General features: G+C 39.1%; 1 protein-coding gene across 2 annotated transcripts; it reads right to left on the bottom strand.

Annotated features, from left to right (window-relative positions):
• Positions 1–6124: 6124 nt before the first annotated feature.
• On the bottom strand, positions 6125–15769 carry wdr82.S (WD repeat domain 82 S homeolog). Of its 2 annotated transcripts, none has more exons than XM_041561694.1 (10): positions 15581–15769; positions 11610–11800; positions 10752–10849; positions 9970–10036; positions 8234–8333; positions 8026–8142; positions 7074–7229; positions 6869–6938; positions 6642–6784; positions 6125–6336 (listed from the first exon to the last, which is right to left on the bottom strand). In XM_041561694.1, the coding sequence occupies exons 2-10, from the start codon at positions 11768–11770 to the stop codon at positions 6307–6309; spliced, it is 942 nt and encodes a 313-aa protein (XP_041417628.1). In that variant the 5' UTR covers positions 11771–11800; positions 15581–15769; the 3' UTR covers positions 6125–6306. The 2 variants fall into 2 exon arrangements, with proteins under 2 accessions (XP_041417628.1, XP_018115263.1); XM_018259774.2 differs by having other exon boundaries at positions 15463–15768.
• Positions 15770–21607: the final 5838 nt, after the last annotated feature.

Genomic DNA, 21607 nt, shown 5'->3' with positions numbered 1-21607 from the left:
TGGTCAGTGCTATTTAATAAAAGCCAGTTCTTCCTTTCGTGGGCATAGCAAATATCGATTTCCGCTCTCTGTGAGGGGTGGAGCGTATGCTCTGAACTTGACTCAACGTTGTGCAAGAACTGAAGGAGACCGAGTGCTGAGAATAGGGGGTTGCTGTCCCCACAGAAACAGTGAAGACACTCTAAACTGCGCTGCAATATGTATTAGGTAGGATGCTCCTGCAGCAGAGTCAACTGGGATGGATAGTTCTCATGTGACCTGGGGGTAATGCTGTGATTGGTTAGAACTCATAGGGGCGGGAAAATATCAGCCTTTAAAGGAACAGTAACACCAAAAAAATTAAGTGTTTTGAATTCATGAAAATATCATGTATTGTTGCCCTGCACTGGTAAAACCGATCTGTTTGCTTCAGAAACACTACTATAGTTCATATAAACTAGCTGATGTGGAGCAATGGCGGAAATTGAAAAATGGCTATATGGCACAGGTTAAATAGTGGATAACAGATAACACCATTATGTTCTACAGAGCTTATCTGTTATCTGCTGTGTAACCTGAGCCTTTTATACTTTGAATGGCTGCCCCTATGGCTACACAGCAGCTTATTTAAATAAACAATAGTAGTGTTTCTGAAGCAAACACACCAGTTTTACCAGTGCAGGGCAACACTGCATTATATTTTCATTACTTTAAAACACTTTTTTTGACGTTACTGTTCCTTTAATAGCTATGGTACTAGGGGTGTAACTACAGAGGAAGCAGACCCTGTGGCTGCAGGGGCCAGGCCCTGACTGGCAATCTGGGGGTTCTGGCAAATTCCAGAGAGGCTGCTGTAGGTTGCCACATAGACAGTCACTATTGGGAGCTGTTTCGGCCACGCCAGGGCCTATTTTTATGTCCAGACCTGGCGGGGGGGGGAGGTATAGTGGCCCCATGAGGCCCATATAATGGGCAAGTTCAAGATATATTGGTAAAATAGGGCAACCTCTGGATATGTTGAGGGTCCTAAAATTAATTTGCAAGTAAATATGAAGAGCTGGCAAAAACCAGACTGCACTCCTTGGATTAATGTAGTTAAAAATTATTTATTTAGGCAAAAAACATAACACCTGTTAATATTTTTTTCGTAAATAAATACTTTTTAACTACATTAATCCAAGGAGTGTGGTCTGGTATGTGATATATTTACTTGTATATCATTTGCCTCACGAGCTAAAGGTCTGGGGCTTAAAGGACAAGCAAAGTTAAACTAAAAGGAGCTAGAAATGTCGTTCATTATGTTTTTGGCTTCTGTACCAGTCCAAGGCAACCTCAGCCCTTTAGGGTAGGACTCCCCTTAGCCTAGTCCTACCCTTAGCAGAAAAGATCTGTGTCTCCAAATATGCCCCAGTAGCTCCCCATCTTATTTTCTGCTGATTTGCTTAGCTCCTCAATAGCCGCTCAGAGCCCACTGAGCATGTGAGTGTCACAGACATTTTCCAAGATGGTGACCCCCTGTGACAAGTTTGAAGTCCTGGATCATTGCTGCTATTGACAAGCTGAAACTTTAGGCTGGTGCAGTAAGTTCAGTATATAAAATATGGCATTTTAAGCCCTATTAATTTTCAGGGTTTAGTTCTCCTTTGAGCACCTGGACCCTTTTTTTAGTAAGTTAACCCCCATCTTTACTATCCTCAACATGGAATTCTTCTCTTTAAGCAATTTGTCTAAAATGAATTTGCTGGGGTGCCCAGTAACATCTAGTTACTATACTGTATGGTACCAATGGTTTTGCAAGACCAGTTGGTTTATTCCTAAGGCAGGGGAAGATAGATGTAGGATAGAGGAAACTGGGCCCACTATGGGGCATTGCAAATACAATTTATGTTCAAATAATTCTTAGTTATGTTCTATGTATAGTGTCTGGCATGCAGTGCTTTATCTGTGGCCTAAAACAGAGGTGTGGCCACTAATTCACCTGGATGTAAAGGAGTCCTGGTTAGCGCCTGAGCTTGAATCCTATTGGTTGTATTTGCACCATTCTAAGTACCCCCACTATACTACTGAAAGTAACTTTCCCTATCTGAAACACAGAGCAGTGACTGATGGAGCGGAGTGTTTCGGACACAAGGTCAGCCTATCGTGGACTTTGTGCTGTTGTTGTGCAGTTTCAGCAGCAGCCAACAAAATGCCATGTACTAGGGGCATAAAACATACAGGCAAATGGGACTCCGATGTAGCTGATGGGGGTTATTTTAAACAATGGACATTTTTCATATATAACTGGGTAATACGTTGGTTATTAATAAGCAGGGCTGCTATTAGATATCACAGTGCCCTATACAACAACATTTTACAGACCCCACACCACAGTAAAACGACCACACAGACATCAGCTCTAAAAGCGTTGAACCCCCCCCCCCCCACACGTTATAAATTGCCATTGATGATCAGGCCCCCCCCTATAAGTAAAAAACAAAACCGGTGGCACCAGGGCGCCCCATAAGGTTTTTTTTTATTTTTTAAAACATTGGCACCAGGGACCCCCATAAAAGTTTTTAAAAAATCATTGGTGGTCAGAGCCTCCCATAAGTTAAAAAAAAAGGTTGGCGAAAGGGCTCCCTTAAAGTAAAAAAACAAAACATTGGGGCCCCAGAGAATATATAAAAAAAAAAAAAAACACATTGAGGTCTCAGGACTTCAACTTTGGCTCCTTTTGTGACTTTGGGTCTTTTCACGGCTTCAGGACTTCAAGTTCGTCTCTTTTTGTGACTTTGGTTCGTTTCGCGGCTTTAGGATTTCAAGTTTGGCTCTTTTTGTGACTTCGGGTCTTTTTGCAGTTTTGGACTTCAGAAGGCAGCACAGCTTTGGCGCTGCCAAGGGGCCCCAGCTATTTGTAAAAATGCAGCACAGCCAGGCCCCCCTTTAGGCCTGGTACAGGAGTACCCCCTGTGAATAAGGCTTAAAGTAAACCCCCTAAATACCGTTTTTTTAGGTAATACACACAACATAATTCTAACAGCAAAGTACTGCAGCATTGTGGGCATCGTTTCTGCACAAGCATTTAGTCAAAGTCTCAAACTTGACTTGATGTAGCTCAAGCTGTTTGAATCCGCTTCTTTCTTATTAAGTGGCTATAAATCCAGGGACAGAGGACAGGGTTTGTGAGAGCCTAACTGCTATTTTGAATGAACCCTTTTAGGTGAACATCATTTGTGGCTGGGGTTTTCTTGTCCTTTATAGGGGAACTATGTAAACTTTAGCTCATGGAAAAAAAAAAACTTTCTGAATATAATCAAGACTTTATAATAATGTTTCAAACATAATAAAATTACCCTACCCTATCCCCCGACTAGCAGTGCCTCTCTATATGCAGTTGAAGTTTGATTTCAGAGGACCATTTAGTCAAACACATTACTGGTCAGTGCTCCCTTTGTTTAGACCAGTAATTCCCAACCAGTGAATTATAAGCAACATGGCCTTAAATCATGTGCTTATTTTTCAATTCCTGGCTTGGAGGCAAGTTTTGGCTTAATAAAAAGCAGCTGTACTGCCAAACAGAACCTCCTTTACATTGCCAGTCCAAATAGGGGCTACCAAATAACCAATCACAACCCTTATTTGGCACTGCGGGAACTTTTTTTTCATGCTTATGTTGCTCCCCAACTCTTTATAATGGATTGTGGCTCCAGTGCAAAAAAAAAAGGTTGGGGACCCCTGGTCAAGACAATGCATTAGACGCAATGCTGCAAGTAGAGACAGACTGCGGAGAGGAGAAAGTAATTTGATTTCAGAAAAGGTACATAGTATTGTGATTTCACCTTTCCTTCTCCTTTATCGACTTTAGATATGAAAACCTTTCCCTTGGTTTGCTTTATCACCCAGGTGTCAAGTGCCCATCACCCATCTATTGAAAAGGCAAACTTTCTACAACAAAAGTATTCAAGCAGCACGTTTCTCAAAAAAAGGTAGTCAGTAATTGTTTTTGATTTTTATTTATGTAAAAAACATAATTTACAAGAAACAGCTGCTTACCTCCCCAGAAATGGTTTAATCTATTTCGTATTTACACGCATAACACTGAATGTATCAATATGTATATGTCATAGTGAGAAATCCTTTCGGCTTTGGAATATCTTTATTCTGAATTATTGAATACTGCAAGGTTTTTTGACATGAGGAAGCAGATATTAATATTTGTTTTTCTCAAAAAGGTTCCACTGTGTGCTTAAAAAGAAACAAGCATATTCTGAAGTGTAAACTCTTTTGTTCTAATGCTTCCTGGAAACAAACGAAGAGGCCTTACAGGGCAAAACATACCCGGTTTCCAAAAAGGATAAATACATTTTACTTTAAGTTGATAGTAACGTTTGGGGCCCTAGATAAAACATACCTGTAATGCATGTTTTTATTTTTTGCCATAATCTTTTAACCCAGCGGAGGATATCAAGAGAACAAAATTATTTATGGCCCCTAGATGATGATGTTCTTTTAATTTATGGAAGGTGCTTCAGCTAAAACAAACTAACAACACTCCCTTATATTTAAGGCAGGGATTTATAACCTATAGTTTAGGACCCCATTCTGCTTTGGGTGGGTCTGTGTGACTCCCTTTAAAGATAATGTTTCTTCCTACAACAGAAAATGTATATATTTGTGTCACAAACAATTTACCCAACCAAACTTAAAAACTATTATTAACTTTAAAAGTTAATAATCCCAGGTTTGAGGGAAAGTAAATGGAACATTTAAACGCCATAAGACAGGTTTCCTTAAAATCTGAACGCTGTGCAATTTGCCCTTAAACCCAAGTCTCCATCTTTGAGAGACATTAGTCTGTGGGAGATGCAGCAGCTACTTGACCCATGCCAGCCAGGCCAGTGCAGGTGCATTCATTTGTTCATCACAGGTTCTCTGAATGTGGACTCTCTAATACTAGTAAAAATTAATAGTTTTAATGGAATGACAATATAATGTAGTGTTGCCATGCATTGGTACAACTGGTGTGTTTGCTTCAGACACTCTATTATAGTTTATATAAACAAGCTGCTGTGTAGCCATGGGGGCAGCCATTCAAGCACAGGATACACAGTAGATAAATAAGTTTTGGAGAATCCCATTGTATACTACAGAGCTTATCTGTTATCTGCTGAGTATCCTGTGCTTGAATGGCTGCCCCCATGGCTACACAGCAGCTTGTTTATATAAATTATAGTAGTGTTTCTGAATCAAATACACCAGTTTTACCAGTGCAGAGGAACATAAGTCACTTTAAAAAACACTTATTTTATAGTGTTACTGTTCCTTTAATAATGCCCATATAAAGTTACTGATAATGGTTTGAAGATGAACTGGAATGTGTTATAATTTACGGAGTCAGTTTCTTAACCTTAAAGCAGAGCCTGCTGCTTACAGAATACTAGCACAACACAACCACTTATCAATTATATAACCAAATAGGGGGAAAAAAGTATTCAGTTGAAGAAATGCAAGAGAATAACAGCCCTGATCTTAATATATTGGGGTCAGCATTAAAGAAATACATTTGCCCAAAGAGGTCAGTATTGGATTTAAGCCACTATAGTTCATTCATGGAAATAGGGAATATATTCAACCTGCAGCCTTTTAGCATCTCTCAACGGGCACAGAAAGTACAGATATCAACATTAAATGAAAGAGATACAAATTTAAATTAACTGCATGAAGACAAAGTCAAAAGAGGTGGGATTGTGTTACAGAAATATTGTATTCCTGTGTATAACAGATGCACATATCCGAACTACAGGAGGTGTGTTGAGGGACTAATAAGAAGGGGGACTGCTCTTAAAATTAACCAAAACAATATAACAGGTGTACATTCTTTCTAGCCTTTAGTGCACCATGCAATCTACCTCTGGTAAAAACTGGTGGGGTGTAACATCTGGTACAATATTTTTAACATACTGAACATTTAAACCCTGGCCCAAGGAACAAATAAAGATGGCATAGTAGATACATGATATATAAAAAAAAAAGATTGGTAGCAGGTTTCTCAAATGCAGGTTCCTCAGTTAGGAGAAACATAACAAAAAAAATATATACATTCCACAAAATAAGTGCCCAGTACGGAAGACAGAAACAGAAGTCCACAAACCAAGATATGTTCTGCAGAAGAGTTCTTATTTTGGCAATGAGAAACATCGGCTCAATACTGGGGTTTTTTTTTTTTATAAAGAATAAAAAAAAAAAACCATTTTGTGATTCTTCATATATCCGGGCTTTATGAAGAACTATTTGCGGGAAATTGTTCAACAATGGGATTTTCATTAAATGCTTCTGATGGGTGTATCAGTCATCAATAGTTGGTAGCCAAAAAGCCTGCAATTTAAAAGATTGTTATTTATGTAGAATTTTTTTAGCCACAAAAGTTGCATTACATTGTAAAGCTGGCTGTAGTTTTGGGAGATCACTAAACTTTTGCCCAACTTGGTCACTCATGCTGAGCCAATAATTTCAGCAGGCCTTGGGGCACCCATTGGGCGAGGACCACATCAATGTACCAAGGCGGTCTTTGCTCAACAGTATTTTCAAACCAGCTTCATAGCAAGATATTACAAGATATTAACTCAATAAAGCAAGTTTAATTGGCAGTTATAACAATTAGAAAATATGCATGTCCTTACCATGTTAGAGCAAGCACTAGCAAATGTCATGAACTTGGGGTTGAATTGCAGGCATGTGATAGGACCTGTGTGTTTGCCATCCAGCACTGCTACTTTCATCCCACTCTCACAATTCCAAACATGAATTTTGCCGTCTTCTGAGCCTTCAGAGTGTGAAAGGAGCCAGTGAGAAGAGTGGATATTGCACAATAGATGGGATACTAAAAAAATGTTTTCTTTTAACTTACCAATCATAATAAACTGTGAATCTGGAGTAAAGGAAGCTTCCAGAGTGACAGCCTTACTATTGTTGTAGCCCTGATATAGGGAAAATACACATATGTTTACTTATTAACATGTTGACAAATATTAATTATAAAATGACAATATATTCCACAGAGCTAAGTTATAATGGTCTGGCCTGTACAGATTATTCAAAGGAAAATCACTCACCCCAAATGTGTGCATGACAGCCCCCTTAAAAGCGTCAACTAGGCGAAGGAAGCCGCCATTAGTCGAAAGTAAAATAAGTTTCCCATCGTTGCTGAATTTCAGAGCAGTCCACTCACATGTTCGATCATATTGCATTTTGAAGGTTGCAAATGGACCCTGTGATAAGCAATCATTTATCAGGGTTATGTAAAAACTATAGTTGGTTATTTATGTTGAAAAGGGACACAATCACTTGTTTTAAAATAAAAACATAATACACAGCCAAAGTATTAGTGTTGGTGTCATTGTCCAACATTTAAAGAATCAATCTTTTACTTTCTACCTGCAGCTGTCTGGAAAAAAGAAAAATAAACCCAAAAAACAGCTAATTGTTGCTATGGGTTACTGCCCAGTGTACCTACAGTGCTAGAAGATTGGCATTACTTTTATCTTCAGATGGCCTCGTAGAATAAGCATGGTCAGCTCAGGCCCATTAAGTTTTCTACCTTCTTTTCCACAAAATAGATCTTTGTAGCGGGATTCCTGGGCCACAGGATTTCAAAGTATGGAATCCATTATCCAGAAACCAGTTATCCACAAAGCTCCGAATTATAGAAAGGCTGTCTCCCATATACTCCATTTTATCCAAATAATCCAAATTTTTCTTTTAAATTCTGTCCTTTTTTCTCTGTAATAACAAAACAGTACCTTTTTACTTGATCCCAACTAAGATATAATTGTTCCTTATTGACAGCACAACCAGCCCATGGGGTTTCTTTAATGTTTACATGATTTTCTAGTAGACTATGGTATGAAGATAGAAATTACGGAAAGATTCGTTATCCGAAAAACCCAAGTCCCATACCTGTATCTCTCTCACATGTGACTAGTGGCAACACAAAAAGTCCTAGTATTTGCTAGCAGTGAGAACAGAAATTTGAGCTGGATTAAGTACTGATCTCAAAATACTCACTTTATCAAAAGAGCGAAGATCATACAACTTGACCATCTCTGAATTTATTCCAGCTGCAAAAATAAGACCCTCAGGATCAAATGAACACACTGGTTTCCCTTGAAGATGCATTAGACCCTGCACGAAAGACACAGCAAGCCAAAGTTAACTTTCAGCATTTAGGTTTTTACTCAATAAATACCAGAATATTATTCAGACAGTTACTCACCTGACAGTTAGGAGATCGAAGATCCCATAGCCGGATGGTTTTATCTAATGACCCAGAAATGAATGTATCATCCACAGGAGACATAGACAGAGAAACTACTCTGTAACGAACAACCAAAACATAATGAAATAGTAGTGTAGTGACCAGGTTGACTTTAAAGGAGAAATATAAACTAGTGCCCCATAAGCTATACCAGTACCTATGAAATAATGTCACCTAAAGAGCAAATGGATTAGCTTTTTGAAGAATTTAGTGACACACTGGACCAAACAATTTAAATTCTTTCTAACATGAGCAGCCCAGTCTCTAGTTACTTAAAAGGTATGAATATATTGCTGCTGTCTGAATTTTTTAATGCCACAATTATAAAGAGAGAGCAGAACATAAAGCATGAAGGCATGGCTAATAATATGGACAGAGCACTTACTCTTTACAGTTCTGTAAACTTCACCACTACGAAGCCTACATTTAGGCTTAAAGTAAACATTATTTACCAACTAAGGGGACTGCCGTGGGGCTGTAATGAAACGGCTTAGGAAAGCAATATAGCATCCGACATTCATAAACACAAATATCAATCAGCAAGGTCTTTCTTCATGCAGAAATCCGAGTCAGATTTTGAGTGATAATGTATATATAGGCCTAGGCTCCCTTTGCCTATACAATATATTAAAGGGGTTGTTCACCTTCCAAACACTTCTTCAGTTCAGTTGTTTTCAGATTGCTCCCCAGAAATAAAGACTTTTTTCAATAACTTTCCATTATTTATTTTTTACAGTTTTTCCAAAATTTAAGTTTAAAGTTCGTGTCTCTGGCGTTTGAGTCTGGCAACTCAGTAATTCAGGTGCAGATTCTGAACTGTTACAATTTTGCTACATTTAGTTGATAAAATTAGTTGATACATTTCTCAGCAGCATCTCTGGAGTATTAGCAACTATTGTATCAATTCAAACAGCTGCCTGTAATGAAACCCACAGATTCTGCTCAGCAGGGACAAAGATAAGAAATGTATCAACTAAATGTATCAATTTAGAACAGTTTACAGGGTCGGCGACCCCCCTCCCAGAGCTGCTTTAGAAGGTGAAAAATGAAACCTTACACTTGAATATTAGAAAAACGGCGACACATAAAAAATAGAAAGTAATTGAAAAAAGTCGTTATTTCTGGTGATCTATCGGAAAACAACTAATTGTTTGAAGGTGAACAACCCCTTTAAGACATAACTATTTCAAATTTACAGACTCAATCCCAAAGCCTGTGTGCAGAGAGTACTGAGATTGCTAAGAGGAAGCGAGTGAAGCGTAACCAACTGCAAGCTTCTCAGAATAGCACCATCATACTAAATGGTAAGCAGAATGGTCTTAGAGCAAAAAGTTATCAGTAGAAAGTAAATGGAGGTTAAACAACTCTTGGTACATTCTCTTATTCCTTACAAATTACTGAATAAAGTATCTTACAGTTAGCTTTAGAAATATTCCAGGAAAAAATCAGAGTATGCTGACTATAAAGGAACACAAATGATGATAAAACACTAGGCATTCTGACTAGGGAAACTATTTCTGGGAAAAGTGATGATAGAATAATCTAACAACCTGATTAAATAGTTTCCCATAACAGTCAATGGATCTGGGTATGGGCAAGTGAACTATCTTTCCGAATTGTAGTAACACATTGCCACCTGGCGCATCTGCCTAAAGCGCTAAAAAGAAAGGTACTTATTTAGAAAGCACACTCACCTCTTGCTGTGTCCAGGGAAATAACGGATGTATTTATTATCATGAAGAGAGAGGTATCGTATTGTGTCTGCAGAAAGGAAAAAAAAAAAAGTTTGCAACAAAATATTTGCAAGTATGACTTCATTAAGACAAATCAAACAGCTTCATTCCAAAATGCAAAGAGCCCAAATTAAAGTCTTAGCTGGTCAGTTGTCTGGGTGAAAAGATTCCTTTAGCGAGTGTGCTCTGTCCTAGGCAAGGCAGTGGCCTGTACAGTTATCTCCAATAGAGGGTGGTGTCACAGACCCTTAAACTGTACAAACAACTACCTCAGCCCAGATCCAAGCAGTCTGTCTGAAGTAATTGATTTCTCCATATAAATGTATTACAGCACCTAAAAATATACTGTTATATAAGAAACAACAAGTAAGACATTTTACAGCACAGTAACAAGTACAGGTAAGGTTCAGTTATCCGGAAATCCATTATCCAGAAAGAGCCGTCTCCCATTGACTAAATTTTATCCAAATATTCCATGTTTTTAAAAATTATTTCCTTTTTCTCTGTAATAATAAAACAGTACCTTACATGACTCAAACGAAGATATAATGAATCCTTATTGGACGCAGAACCAGCCTATTTTGGTTTATTTATTTAATGTTTACATGATTTTCTAGTAGACAATGTATGAAGATCCAAATTATGGAAAGATACATTATCCGAAAAGCATTCCCAAGCATTCTGGTTAACTGGTCCCATATCTGTAGCTCATTTGTTATTCCCCAACCTACTAGAAAACATACCATCAATTTTGTTGGAGCTGTAGACCACTGTGTTAGCTGCATGTGTATATCTGATGAGGTCAACACCATATTTTTTACTGTACAATGTCCTCTTGGGCCTGAACAAAAAAAAAAAATGTATATTATATACATATAAATAAAAAATAAACGCAACAATTAGTAAACAATCGGCCTATTATATCTATAACATCAGATAAATAGCAAAATTGCTGTTATTACAACAGCAAAGATGAACAGTGCTGCTGTACAAGTTTCCAGATACAGTGGGGATCATTTATAAACACTGGCCAGATTTGCACCCAGGAAATATCCCATAGCAACCAATCAGGGATTAGTTTTTTTCAGCCAGCTGCAGGTAGAACAATGAAAGCATGCATCAGATTGGTTGCCATGGGTTACTGCCCAGGTGCAAATTTGCCCAGTGTATATAAATGACCCCATTGACACTATGCTTATAAAGTTATGCCCCACTGATCCTCGATCATAAATTCCTCGATCATATGCACATCTACTCTCTAGCACCTGCACTGTGTGCTGCCCAAGGCTGCAGATTTCTGTCCCAATAGGTATGTGGCAATCGTAGGATGCTTATTGCAGCACACAGTTAGAGAAAAAAAAAAGCAACCCAGATGGTATGTTGAACCCACTGATCTCCCTTACATAACATGCATAGGACTGCTGTATTTGTTATAAACCAAGCAAATTTGTGCCTTACTACTAATATTTTAAGTCAATGTTTTGCTTGGGCAGGAGTGTCCAACCAGTGTGAATACATACTAATACATATCAGTTCACAGCACAGAAAGGTATGACTGCACAGTGCTAGTGCTTTAATAATGAAATATCAAATGTACTCACTTCCCCTCCTGGCAATCATAAAGTACAATAGAATCATCGTCGCTGCTGGATATCACCGTTTCACCGGTTGGACTGAAGTCAAAGCAATTGATTTTATCCGAGTTTTCCCGGAATACCTTTGCCACGCGAAAGCTTCGGAGCACATTATCGGTGAGTTTCATGATGCCCCAATGTGCTGAAACACTAGGCCTCTGAAATAAGGAAGGAGGTGAATGGTTAAGAAATTGTAATTTACAAAGAAAAAAAAAACACATTTAAGGGTGTTAGGACAATGATTAATTGGCCCTTAGAGACAATATATTTAAGTAAGGACAAAGTTCTATATTGTACAGTAGTGGATACGAGTGTATGTTGCATGAATGTATATCATACCTCTGGATTAGTCTAATGGTTAAATTACTGGCCTTTCTACGCCTACGCTCAGTAGCCTCAAAACAGGTGCTTATTTTTTTTTTTAATTCCTGTCTTGGAGGCAAGTTTTGGTTACATAAAAAACAGGTGTACTGCCAAACAGATGCCAAGTCTTTAAAGTTGTGGACAAACAGGAACGCAAAATCAGACGACCAGTTACAGCACCAGAAACATTTTTTTTTTTTTAAAAAAAAATCGTTAGTATACTACGAAGAAAAAACACAAAGACAAATTAAACTTTGAAATCACTAGGTATTTATTAAGAAATAACTCCCCGAAAATCCGCTTGCTCCTCTTCAGAAAAGACGAATCGGCGATCCATCACACGGCGCTCGATTTCTCCCCCCTGCTTTCCTTATAGGAGTTAGTCAGGGAGGAGAAATTGTGCGACGCACGATGGATCGTCGCCCTGTCACCTTTTCTGAAGGGGAGTTTCAGTGTTTTTTTTAATAAATACTTTGCGATTTCAACGTTTAATTTGTCTCTGTGGGGTTTTTTTTTCGTTGTATACTAATGAATTTTTTAAAAAATTGCTGTTACTGGTCCTTTAAGGTCACCCAGGAACATTGTTTTATGCTTGCATTGTTCCCAACTCTTTTTACATCTGAATGTCACTGGTAAAAAAAGGTTGAGGAGCCTGGCATATTATATATTATTAGAATATAATATTACACTAGTTGGTGTCTTTACAGCTTTTGCATGGCATTGAACATAGGCCCAATTAAGCTAAAATAAACAGTCTAGGCCTTTACTTAGGGCAGGCACACATTCAATCTCACAATAGGCCAACAGCAATATTCATTAGAGCCCCACAATGTGCTTCAGGCTGTTATGAGCCAACCCAGATGGGTCAGTTTTTTCACAGCATTTAACTACAGACCCATTTGCACTATGAAACGTTTCTTCATGCAAATGTTCAAGAAAGCGGCTGTACATATGAACTCCTAGGTACAAGCCAAAACTTAAGCAATGTAAACCCTGAAACATGTACGCATGCTTTAATGGCATGTCAATGGGGATTCATATTCATAACAGAAAACTGGAATTTTGCTCATATTTGATGCATAAAAAAGAGGAGCCTGGATACTTGACTGTAGGTGAATACAAAACTTTTTAGCCAAATGTTAAGCACCCACAGCAGAAGGATCATGTCACCAAGGGCAATCCAGCACTGATCAAGTAATAACACTGCGTAATTTAGTAAGTGTATGTATTAAAGGAAAACTATACCCCAAACAATGTAGGTCTCTATAAAAAGATATTGCATAAAACAGCTCATATGTAAAACCCTGCTTCATGTAAATAAACCATTTTCATAATATTATACTTTTCTAGTAGTATGTGCCATTGGGTAATCATAAATAGAAAACTGACCTTTTAAAAAAATAAGGGCCGCCCCCTGGGATCGTAGGATTCACTGTGCACACAAACATACCAACAAACCATACTTGTTAGGTCACATGAGCCAATTAACAGACAGAGTTCTGTCTTTTGCTTCCACACTTCTTCCTGTTACAGTTAGAGCTGCAGTATTTCTGGTCAGGTGATCTCTGAGGCAACACAGAGACCCTCACGAAATGGTGGTTCAAGGCAAGAGATGTAAAAGGTCAAGATTTACTTAAATATTTAGACCAGTTTGGTAAGATTGTTTAATAAGCCACTTAATTTGATATAAACTATCTATTGCTTAAGTGTTCATTTTGGGGGTATAGTTTTCCTTTAAGGATGCATCGAATCCTCTATTTTAGATTTGGCTGAACCCCCGAATTCTTCATGAAAGATTTTGCCAAACAATTTGCATATGCAAATTAGGGCTGGGAAGGGAAAAACATTTTTTCTTCCTTGTTTTGTTACAAAGTCACACGATTTCACTTCCCGACCCTAATTCGCATATGCAAATCTGTACTAGCTGGTGCCACGTCGTCTTGTCTCACTGTATATTCGTATACTGCTGAGATGACAATAAAGTTTACTTTGACTTTGATTAGGTTCGGGCCGAATCCTGATGAAAAAGGCAGATTCTGTGCATCCCTAATCTATATGGGTTGTTACATGCTTCTGATCCAGTTGGCTAATCTGGAAATTCCTAAAATATGATTTCCTAAAGCCATTTCAGGTTGCAGTGGTTTCCCATTTCTTACACTTTTCCCAGCAACCTGAAATGCCAACACTGATATTTAAAGAGTGGGGCTTTGTGAAAATTTCCCATGTGTAAAGAGTAAAATCCAGATGTCCACATTTTTACATCAAAGGTAGTTTCCTCTTTCAAGTGATATTTTGATAGGAGGGGAGGGGGGCTCTGAGCAGTCCTGGAATGGCAATTTTTGGTTTCTGTGAAATGCCAGAGGGGCTACTGTAAGGTTCCACAGACCGTCACTATTTAGTAGGGATTCACTGAATCCACTATTTTGGATTCGGCCGAAACCCCTGAATCCTTCGTGAAAGATTCTGAATACTGAACCAAATATGCATTTGCAAATTAGGGGTGGGAAGCAGAAAACATTTTTACTTCCTTGTTTTGTAAAAAAAAGTAATTTGATTTCCGCCCGCCCCCAATTTGCATATTCACATTATGCAAATTAGGATGCAGTTCAGCCGGGCAGAAGGATTTGGCCGAATCCTGCTGAAAAAGGTTGAATCCCGAATTCGGTGCATTACTATTATTTAGTGGGCTATTTGGGCCTCTGTGTACTTGTAATGTCAGACCCTATTTTGCAGGGATGCACCGATTTGGGATTTGGCCTTTTTCATCAGAATTCAGATTAGGCTGAATCCTTCTGCCCAGCCGAACCAAATCCTCATTTTCATATGCAAATTATGGGCGGGAAAGGAAATCATGTGACTTTTTGTCACAAAACAAGGAAGTAAAAAATGTATTCCCCTTCCCTTTGCTAATTTGCGCATGCAATTTTCAGATTTGGTTCAGTATTCGGCCGATCTTTCGTAAAGGAATCGGCCGAATCCAAAATAGTCGATTCGGTGCATCCCTACTATTTTGATTCCCAGTCCAGACATGGCTCTGAGCATGAAAAAAAAAATTTAAAAAAAAGAGTCCCAACAAATGTATGTAAGGTACAGATGTCCCAACTGGTTACCCTCCAGGTGATGTTGAACTACAACTCTCATCACCCCTGACTGCAGTCACACAGAGACAGGACATCCCTGATGCAAGATATTTTCAGTACATAGAACTGATGAAAAGATGAAGTGTATATTTTGGAATTTGTCCCTGTGGAATCCATGTGATGTTGACTGCTGAGTGCACTCATGCCATTAAAAGCGAACACTTATAACATACATAGACTGAGCAGCTGATTGGAAATAATATTAGTGACCTACAGCAGACAATGTAAGGGCCAAGCTCCCATACAAACAGACAACACAAAATACAGAGGCGCGGGGCATATAGAGTTGGCGCCAGTATGGCAGCGATATAAACAACCTGTTAGAGATAGGCCAGCTAGCACGAGCAGTTCCTTGTCAGTCGAGCCACGTTTTCAGGAGGAGCGGGCCTTACAAATGTCACTATTCACCCCCTCCCAAAAACTAAGGAAACCCACTTTATACGTTCCTTCCCGATCACCAGGTTATCGCCGCTAGGTACTTGTGCGACATTTAGTCCTAAGGATCACGCGCTACATTCTCATTGTCTCCGCCATGTTATTTCTGAAGCCGGGAAGGAGACAGCGCGCTCCTGGCTAAGCGTCGTTTGCTATTGGCTGATTCGAAGGGGAGACGCCATACGTTTCCGTCTCCGGCATTTTGCGCAGGCCGTACTACAAGAAACGCCCACAGAAGAGCGCCATAGCGGAAGTGGTTTAAAGATGTCGCCATATTACTTGTGGCAGGAGGATGATTTACAGCTATATATGCATGGGAATGCTGGTAATCTCCTAAAGCATTATGTGCGCTACAGCTCCTAGACTGCAGTCTTGACCTGGTGTACTAACTAGGACTAAGGACTGAAACATTACTGGCGATTACACTTTGGAATTTGCCACATAAGTGCGTCAAACATTACAAAATGCAATACATTTGATGTTTACTAAATGTATTCTTACATTATTTGTACTCTCCTCCCCAGGGGGCACCAAGCTGATTCCAATTTTGCATTTTTATTGTGGAATTTTGATGAGAAAGAACTGCAAATATGTGCAATTCAAATAGGGTTGCCACCTTTTCCGGAAAAAAAATACCGGCCTTATCTTTTTTCCCCTATTAATAACATTGGGATCAAGCATCATTTTTACCAGCCAGGCCAGTAAAATACCGGCCGGCCAGATGGCAACCCTAAATTCAAATAACTGACACACTCTTAAGGTGGCCATACACCGAGTCGGCAGCTTATTGGACGGAGTATGGGGCCCTCTGACGGGCTTCCCCGATCGATATCTGGCCGAAGCCAGATGTTGATCGGACGGGACTAAAAATCCTGTCAGATCGCGGCTGCATCTGTTCGTTGATGTGGTCCCGCAATCCGACCGCACGTTACCCATCATTAAGATCTGATCACTGAGCCCTAGGGCCCACGATCAGATCAGCCCGATATTGCCCACCTCAAGGTGGGTATATCGGGGAGAGATCCACTCGTTTGGGACATCGCCAAACGAGCAGATCTCTCCGTGTATGGCTACCTTTAGGAAGATACTAAGGTTGGCTACTATCCATACACTGCAGCATGGTGAAGAAGACTAGAAATGCTGTATTTTGTATACTAAACATGAACTTACTGCACCACAAGCCTAATCAAATAAATGATTTATGCTTTCAAACTTGGGCAGAGGGGGTCACCATCTTGTAACTTTGTTAATCATCTTTGCAAGACCAAGACTGTGCACATGCTCAGTGTGGTCTGGGCTGCTTAGAGATTGTCTTAAATGATCAAAACAGTACAAGTCAAATAATATCTGCCAGAAGATACAGCAAGACTGATTAATAATCAGAATAGGCAGACTGCACTGGGTCCTGTGTTGTCATGTAATCTAATGTGGATTTTATAGTTTTTGTATGGTATAATACAAACTTTCTCCAACTCTGCAGAACCAGTGGCTGCAGCAAAATAAACTGCATTATAAGTCTAGAGGAAAGAGCACCGCAGCTTGTGCAAGCTTGAGTGGTGTTCTAGGGCGGTCATGTTCCTGCTACCCACCTCCTGCTCCTTTCTGCAGGCAGTCCTAATGCTAAAAGTGACTTTTATTGGCTCATTGCAGACTTCAAAAACATGGCAACGTTTCGGGCCGCACAGGGCCCTTTCTCAAAACTGGATTGTGTGCTACAGCTACTTTGGACTTTGTTGCAATTGTACTGGCTCTTCGCAGGGGGCCTTGTATGCTGTTTAGCACCAGATACCTGAAAAGGCTGATGGAGTAACAGGTGAGCGCTCTAATTTTTGTGTGGCAGTCCTAATGCTGGCATAACTGCATACAGAGGAGGGTACAAGTCTTTGCACTTCATTCAGGAGGACAAAGAGTTGTGATTTTGGGTGCAAAGAACGTGACAGTGTGCAAAGAGCTTTGCACATTGCCCCTTTTCTTGCAAATGAGTCTAAAAAAAAGTAGTCCTTATATGCATAAATATTTAACATAAGCAAGTGAGATTGTTCACATTTAGGGGCAGATTTATCAAAGTTCGAGTTATAGAGGTTTTTTTTTTACCTTGAATGAACTTGCATGACCAAGATACTCAAATAGTATCTTATTTAAGAAAAAACTCGAACAAATATTACCTACCCAAAACATCGAATCATATTAGATTAAACTCGAATGTCAGGAAAGCTATTAAGATCTTCAGTTGGGTCACGTGACCTCTGCCATTGACTTCTACATGAACTCGGCAAGTTTTAGGTGGCGAGCAGTCGATTTTGAGTTGTTCCCAGGGTCAAGCTATGATAATTCTTGAATTCGAATTTGGATTATTCCCAACTCGAATTTGTGAGCTTTGACCAAAAATCCAAATTTACAATTCGAACCTTAATAAATCGGCACCTTAATATACCAGAGACCTTCGCTGATCATAGCCTGGGAGTTTATTGTTCTGAATGTGATGGGGTTCTTAGAGGATTAATAAACATCCTTCAAATCCGGTGTCAAAATCTACTTCAGGCCTTTTCATGCATTTCATATCAACATATTGAATATCTTAGAATTCATATTTAAAAAAAACAGTTCTTATTGTCTTTGTTGGCAAACATGGAGTCTAGCCATAAAATTAGCTTTCATGGCAACCATGGAATTATGGTGTATAGGAAAGAAATGTACTAAATTTCTTATACACAAGCGTAGATTTGTGGGAAGGCCACAAAGGCCTGGCCCTAGGGTGGCAAAGTTTTAGGGGTGGCATGCTGCCCATTGATAGGGAGCTCTAATAGCTACTGTGCCTGCTTTCTAACCTCCTGTCCCCGGTGCAGCCCCCATTTCTCCTTTCAGTCTCTTCAAGAAATGATTCATCTTCTTAATTATTTTTTTTATTCTGTTGTGGGTTGTGTCTGGGGTTAATGTTGGGAAATGATGGTGTGACTGTGAACCTCTATCCTACCAGGCATTTATCATCTTTTCTCAAGTTGCTTGTAATCATTTCTTAGAGATACTGTATTTTACCAACTGTTCCCTGACTTTATTAATGGATCGTTATAACAGGCCCCTCAGTTTAAGGCTCTCCTGCTCTCACTCTCTCTGTTCCATGGAAGCACTCTGGAAAGACAAACGTTTGGGCTTTTAGGTTTAAACGTCCCAAATGAATTCACAGATGGAGATCTGAGTATCTGTATCTTTCAGTTTCAGATGTTCCTTGAGGAAGACTCAGACATTCCTTACAAGGTGAGCAAGCATTGCAGCAGATGTAAATGGGGTGCTGGGTAAGAGAGAAATTCACTGAAGAGCGAAGTGGCTAACGCTAGCGACATAATTATGCAGACTGGCTTAGCGGAGCTCTTTGGCACCATCTTCTGTATCTTCGGATACTCTTCTTTTCCTTCAGCAATCTTCGGAGCTTTCCGCGCATGCGCAGTAGGCACGAATACCAGAATGGTCCCAACTGCGCATGTGCAAAAAAGCTCTGTGCCAGCGCTCACTTCCACAAGGAACCAGAAGATGGCGCCGGAGAGCTCCGCTTCTACTCTGAATGAATATGCCAAGGTACATGACAGGGACACTTTTTCCACTGAGTTAGGAAGGAGGGAGAAAGCAGTGAGGGGGGTCAATGGATGGAAGGGAATGGGGATTGAAGATTAGCGGGGGTTTATTTCTCCTTTAAAAGACAGAGTTCTGTCTATTGCTTCTCACACTTCTTCCTGTTACAGTTAGAGCTGCAGTATTTCTGGTCAGGTGATCTCTGAGGCAGCACACAGACCATCACAAAATGGTGGCTCAAGGAAAGAGAAGTAAAGCACAATATTTACTTCAATATATATTCCAGTTTGGTAAAATTCTTTAACAGAGTGGTTCACCTTTAAGTTAACTTTTAGTATGTTATAGAACGGCAAATTCGAAGCAACTTTTCAATTAGTCTCCATCATTTATTTTTTATTGTTTTTAAATGATTTGCCTTACTCTTCTGACCCATCCCAGCTTTCAAACGAGGGTCACTGACCCCATCTAAAAAACAAATGCTCAAAAGGCTACACATTTATTGTTGTTGATACCTTCTATTACTTCTCTTTCTATTCAGGCCTCTCCTATATGTATTCCAGTCTCTTGTTTACAGCAGTTCAAGGTTGCTAGGGTAATTTGGACCCTAGCAACCACATTGCTGAAATTGCAAACTGGAGAGCTGCTGAATAAAAAGCTAAAAAACCACAAATAATAAAAAATGAAAACCAATTGCAAATTTTCTCAGAATATCACTCTTTACATCAAACTAAAAGTTAATTTAAAGGTGAACAACCTCTTTAATATGCCACTTAATTTGACATAAATGATCTGTTAATTTTGGGGGTAAAGTTTTCTTTTAAGCGTGGAGTGGCACTCATCTGTGCTCTCGATTATAAACACTTGATTTTTAAACACCCATAAAAGTACCGACGTATAGAACTAGACAGAATACAAACTTCTACACTGCTTTTTTTGATGATTCAAATGGAATCTCTGGTGTAAACGGAAATAATATGTGACTGGTGCCTTTTAATATCCTACTGATTCATTCTGATTCACTTTGTCAGTTCAAACGACTTCAGTTCTTTCAGTTGTGATAAAAGATGGTAAGTTAGGTTGAAACAAAGACACACATCCAGCAAGTTTCAACCTTTTATGTCTATATATAAAATATATAAACTGCCTAACTGCTAGTTGATCCAGAGGATCAGAGGCAAAAAAAAATCTTCTGCCAATTTGCCTGGGGGGGGATTCCTTCCTGGCACCAAGATGGCAATCGGACCAGTCTCTGCATCAAATTCAAATGAAACATAGGCACACTCTACACAATGCTTCTGCAAAAATTGAAAATGCTTCTTTATTTTAGTGAGATCCCAGCAACATCTCGGAGACATGCCCTTTTATCAAGTGCTACTTACGAAATGTGCAAAAAGAGATCCGTAATTAAAGAAGTGACATCATCAAATTGGCTGACATTAGCATAATACATAATACCTTAATAAGGTGATTATTCAATACTATTAAAAGTCCCTTGGGGCTCATAGTCCATATAATCATGTAATCCCTTTGTGATAAAAGTGTAAAAAAGGTATATAAAATTTAAAAAAAATCGAGAAATTATTACAATCTCAATTTTACAAAATCAGGCACAATACATACTCTCCCATCAATAGAAGCAAGAATAAATTAAATCCTCATTTAATCCCATTGGAGCTAGTGTATTCAATTTCTCTTTCCACAGGACCTCTTGTTGTAACAATATTCTATCATGATCACCACCTCTAATGGGGAATTTAACTACCTGGCATCTTAGTTGTTTACTATTATGTCCATGGGTTTTAAAATGTCTGCTTACTGGAGTAACATATTTCACTTTGTCCAAATCAGTTATCAATCGACCTTTTATGTTCTCCAATACGTACTCTGATCTGTCTCTTTGTTTTCCCAACATATGCTTTACAGCATGGGCACTTTAGTAATTATATATATAACGCCCACAGTTGTACATGTGGCAAAATCTTTCAAATCAATCTCATACCCCTTCAAGGGATGGTTAAATTTATTACCCTTTCTAATGCTGTTACAGCATTGACATGATAGGCAAAATATGTAGGTTGGCGACTATAACTCACCCCTATATCTGTTCTAGTGAGTTGGTCTCCCCGATATCTAGCTCGCGTGTATGAAAACAAGGGTTTTTCTTTAAAAAGGGTCCCAAAGTGTTTATCCTTCTCCAGAATTTCCCAGGGTCTGTATACAATGGATTTTATCCTATCAGAACATGCATTATACGTTGTAACAAATGGTAATCTCTTTGCAGTATTCTGTCTCCTTTTATTTTCTGGGCTCCCCAAAAGGTTTACCCTTGCGTAAGTAGCACTTGATGTCCCCAAACATTTGCTGGGATCTCACTAGAATAAAGAAGCACTTTTCAAGTGTGCCTGTTTCATTTGAATTTGAGTACAAGAAGGCATTGTTTGCTGCATGGAGCACCTCCAG

This window comes from Xenopus laevis, chromosome 4S (genome assembly GCF_017654675.1).
Source record: "Xenopus laevis strain J_2021 chromosome 4S, Xenopus_laevis_v10.1, whole genome shotgun sequence".
Taxonomy (NCBI): Eukaryota; Metazoa; Chordata; class Amphibia; order Anura; family Pipidae; genus Xenopus; species Xenopus laevis.
This window is presented reverse-complemented; position numbering and strand designations above follow the sequence as displayed.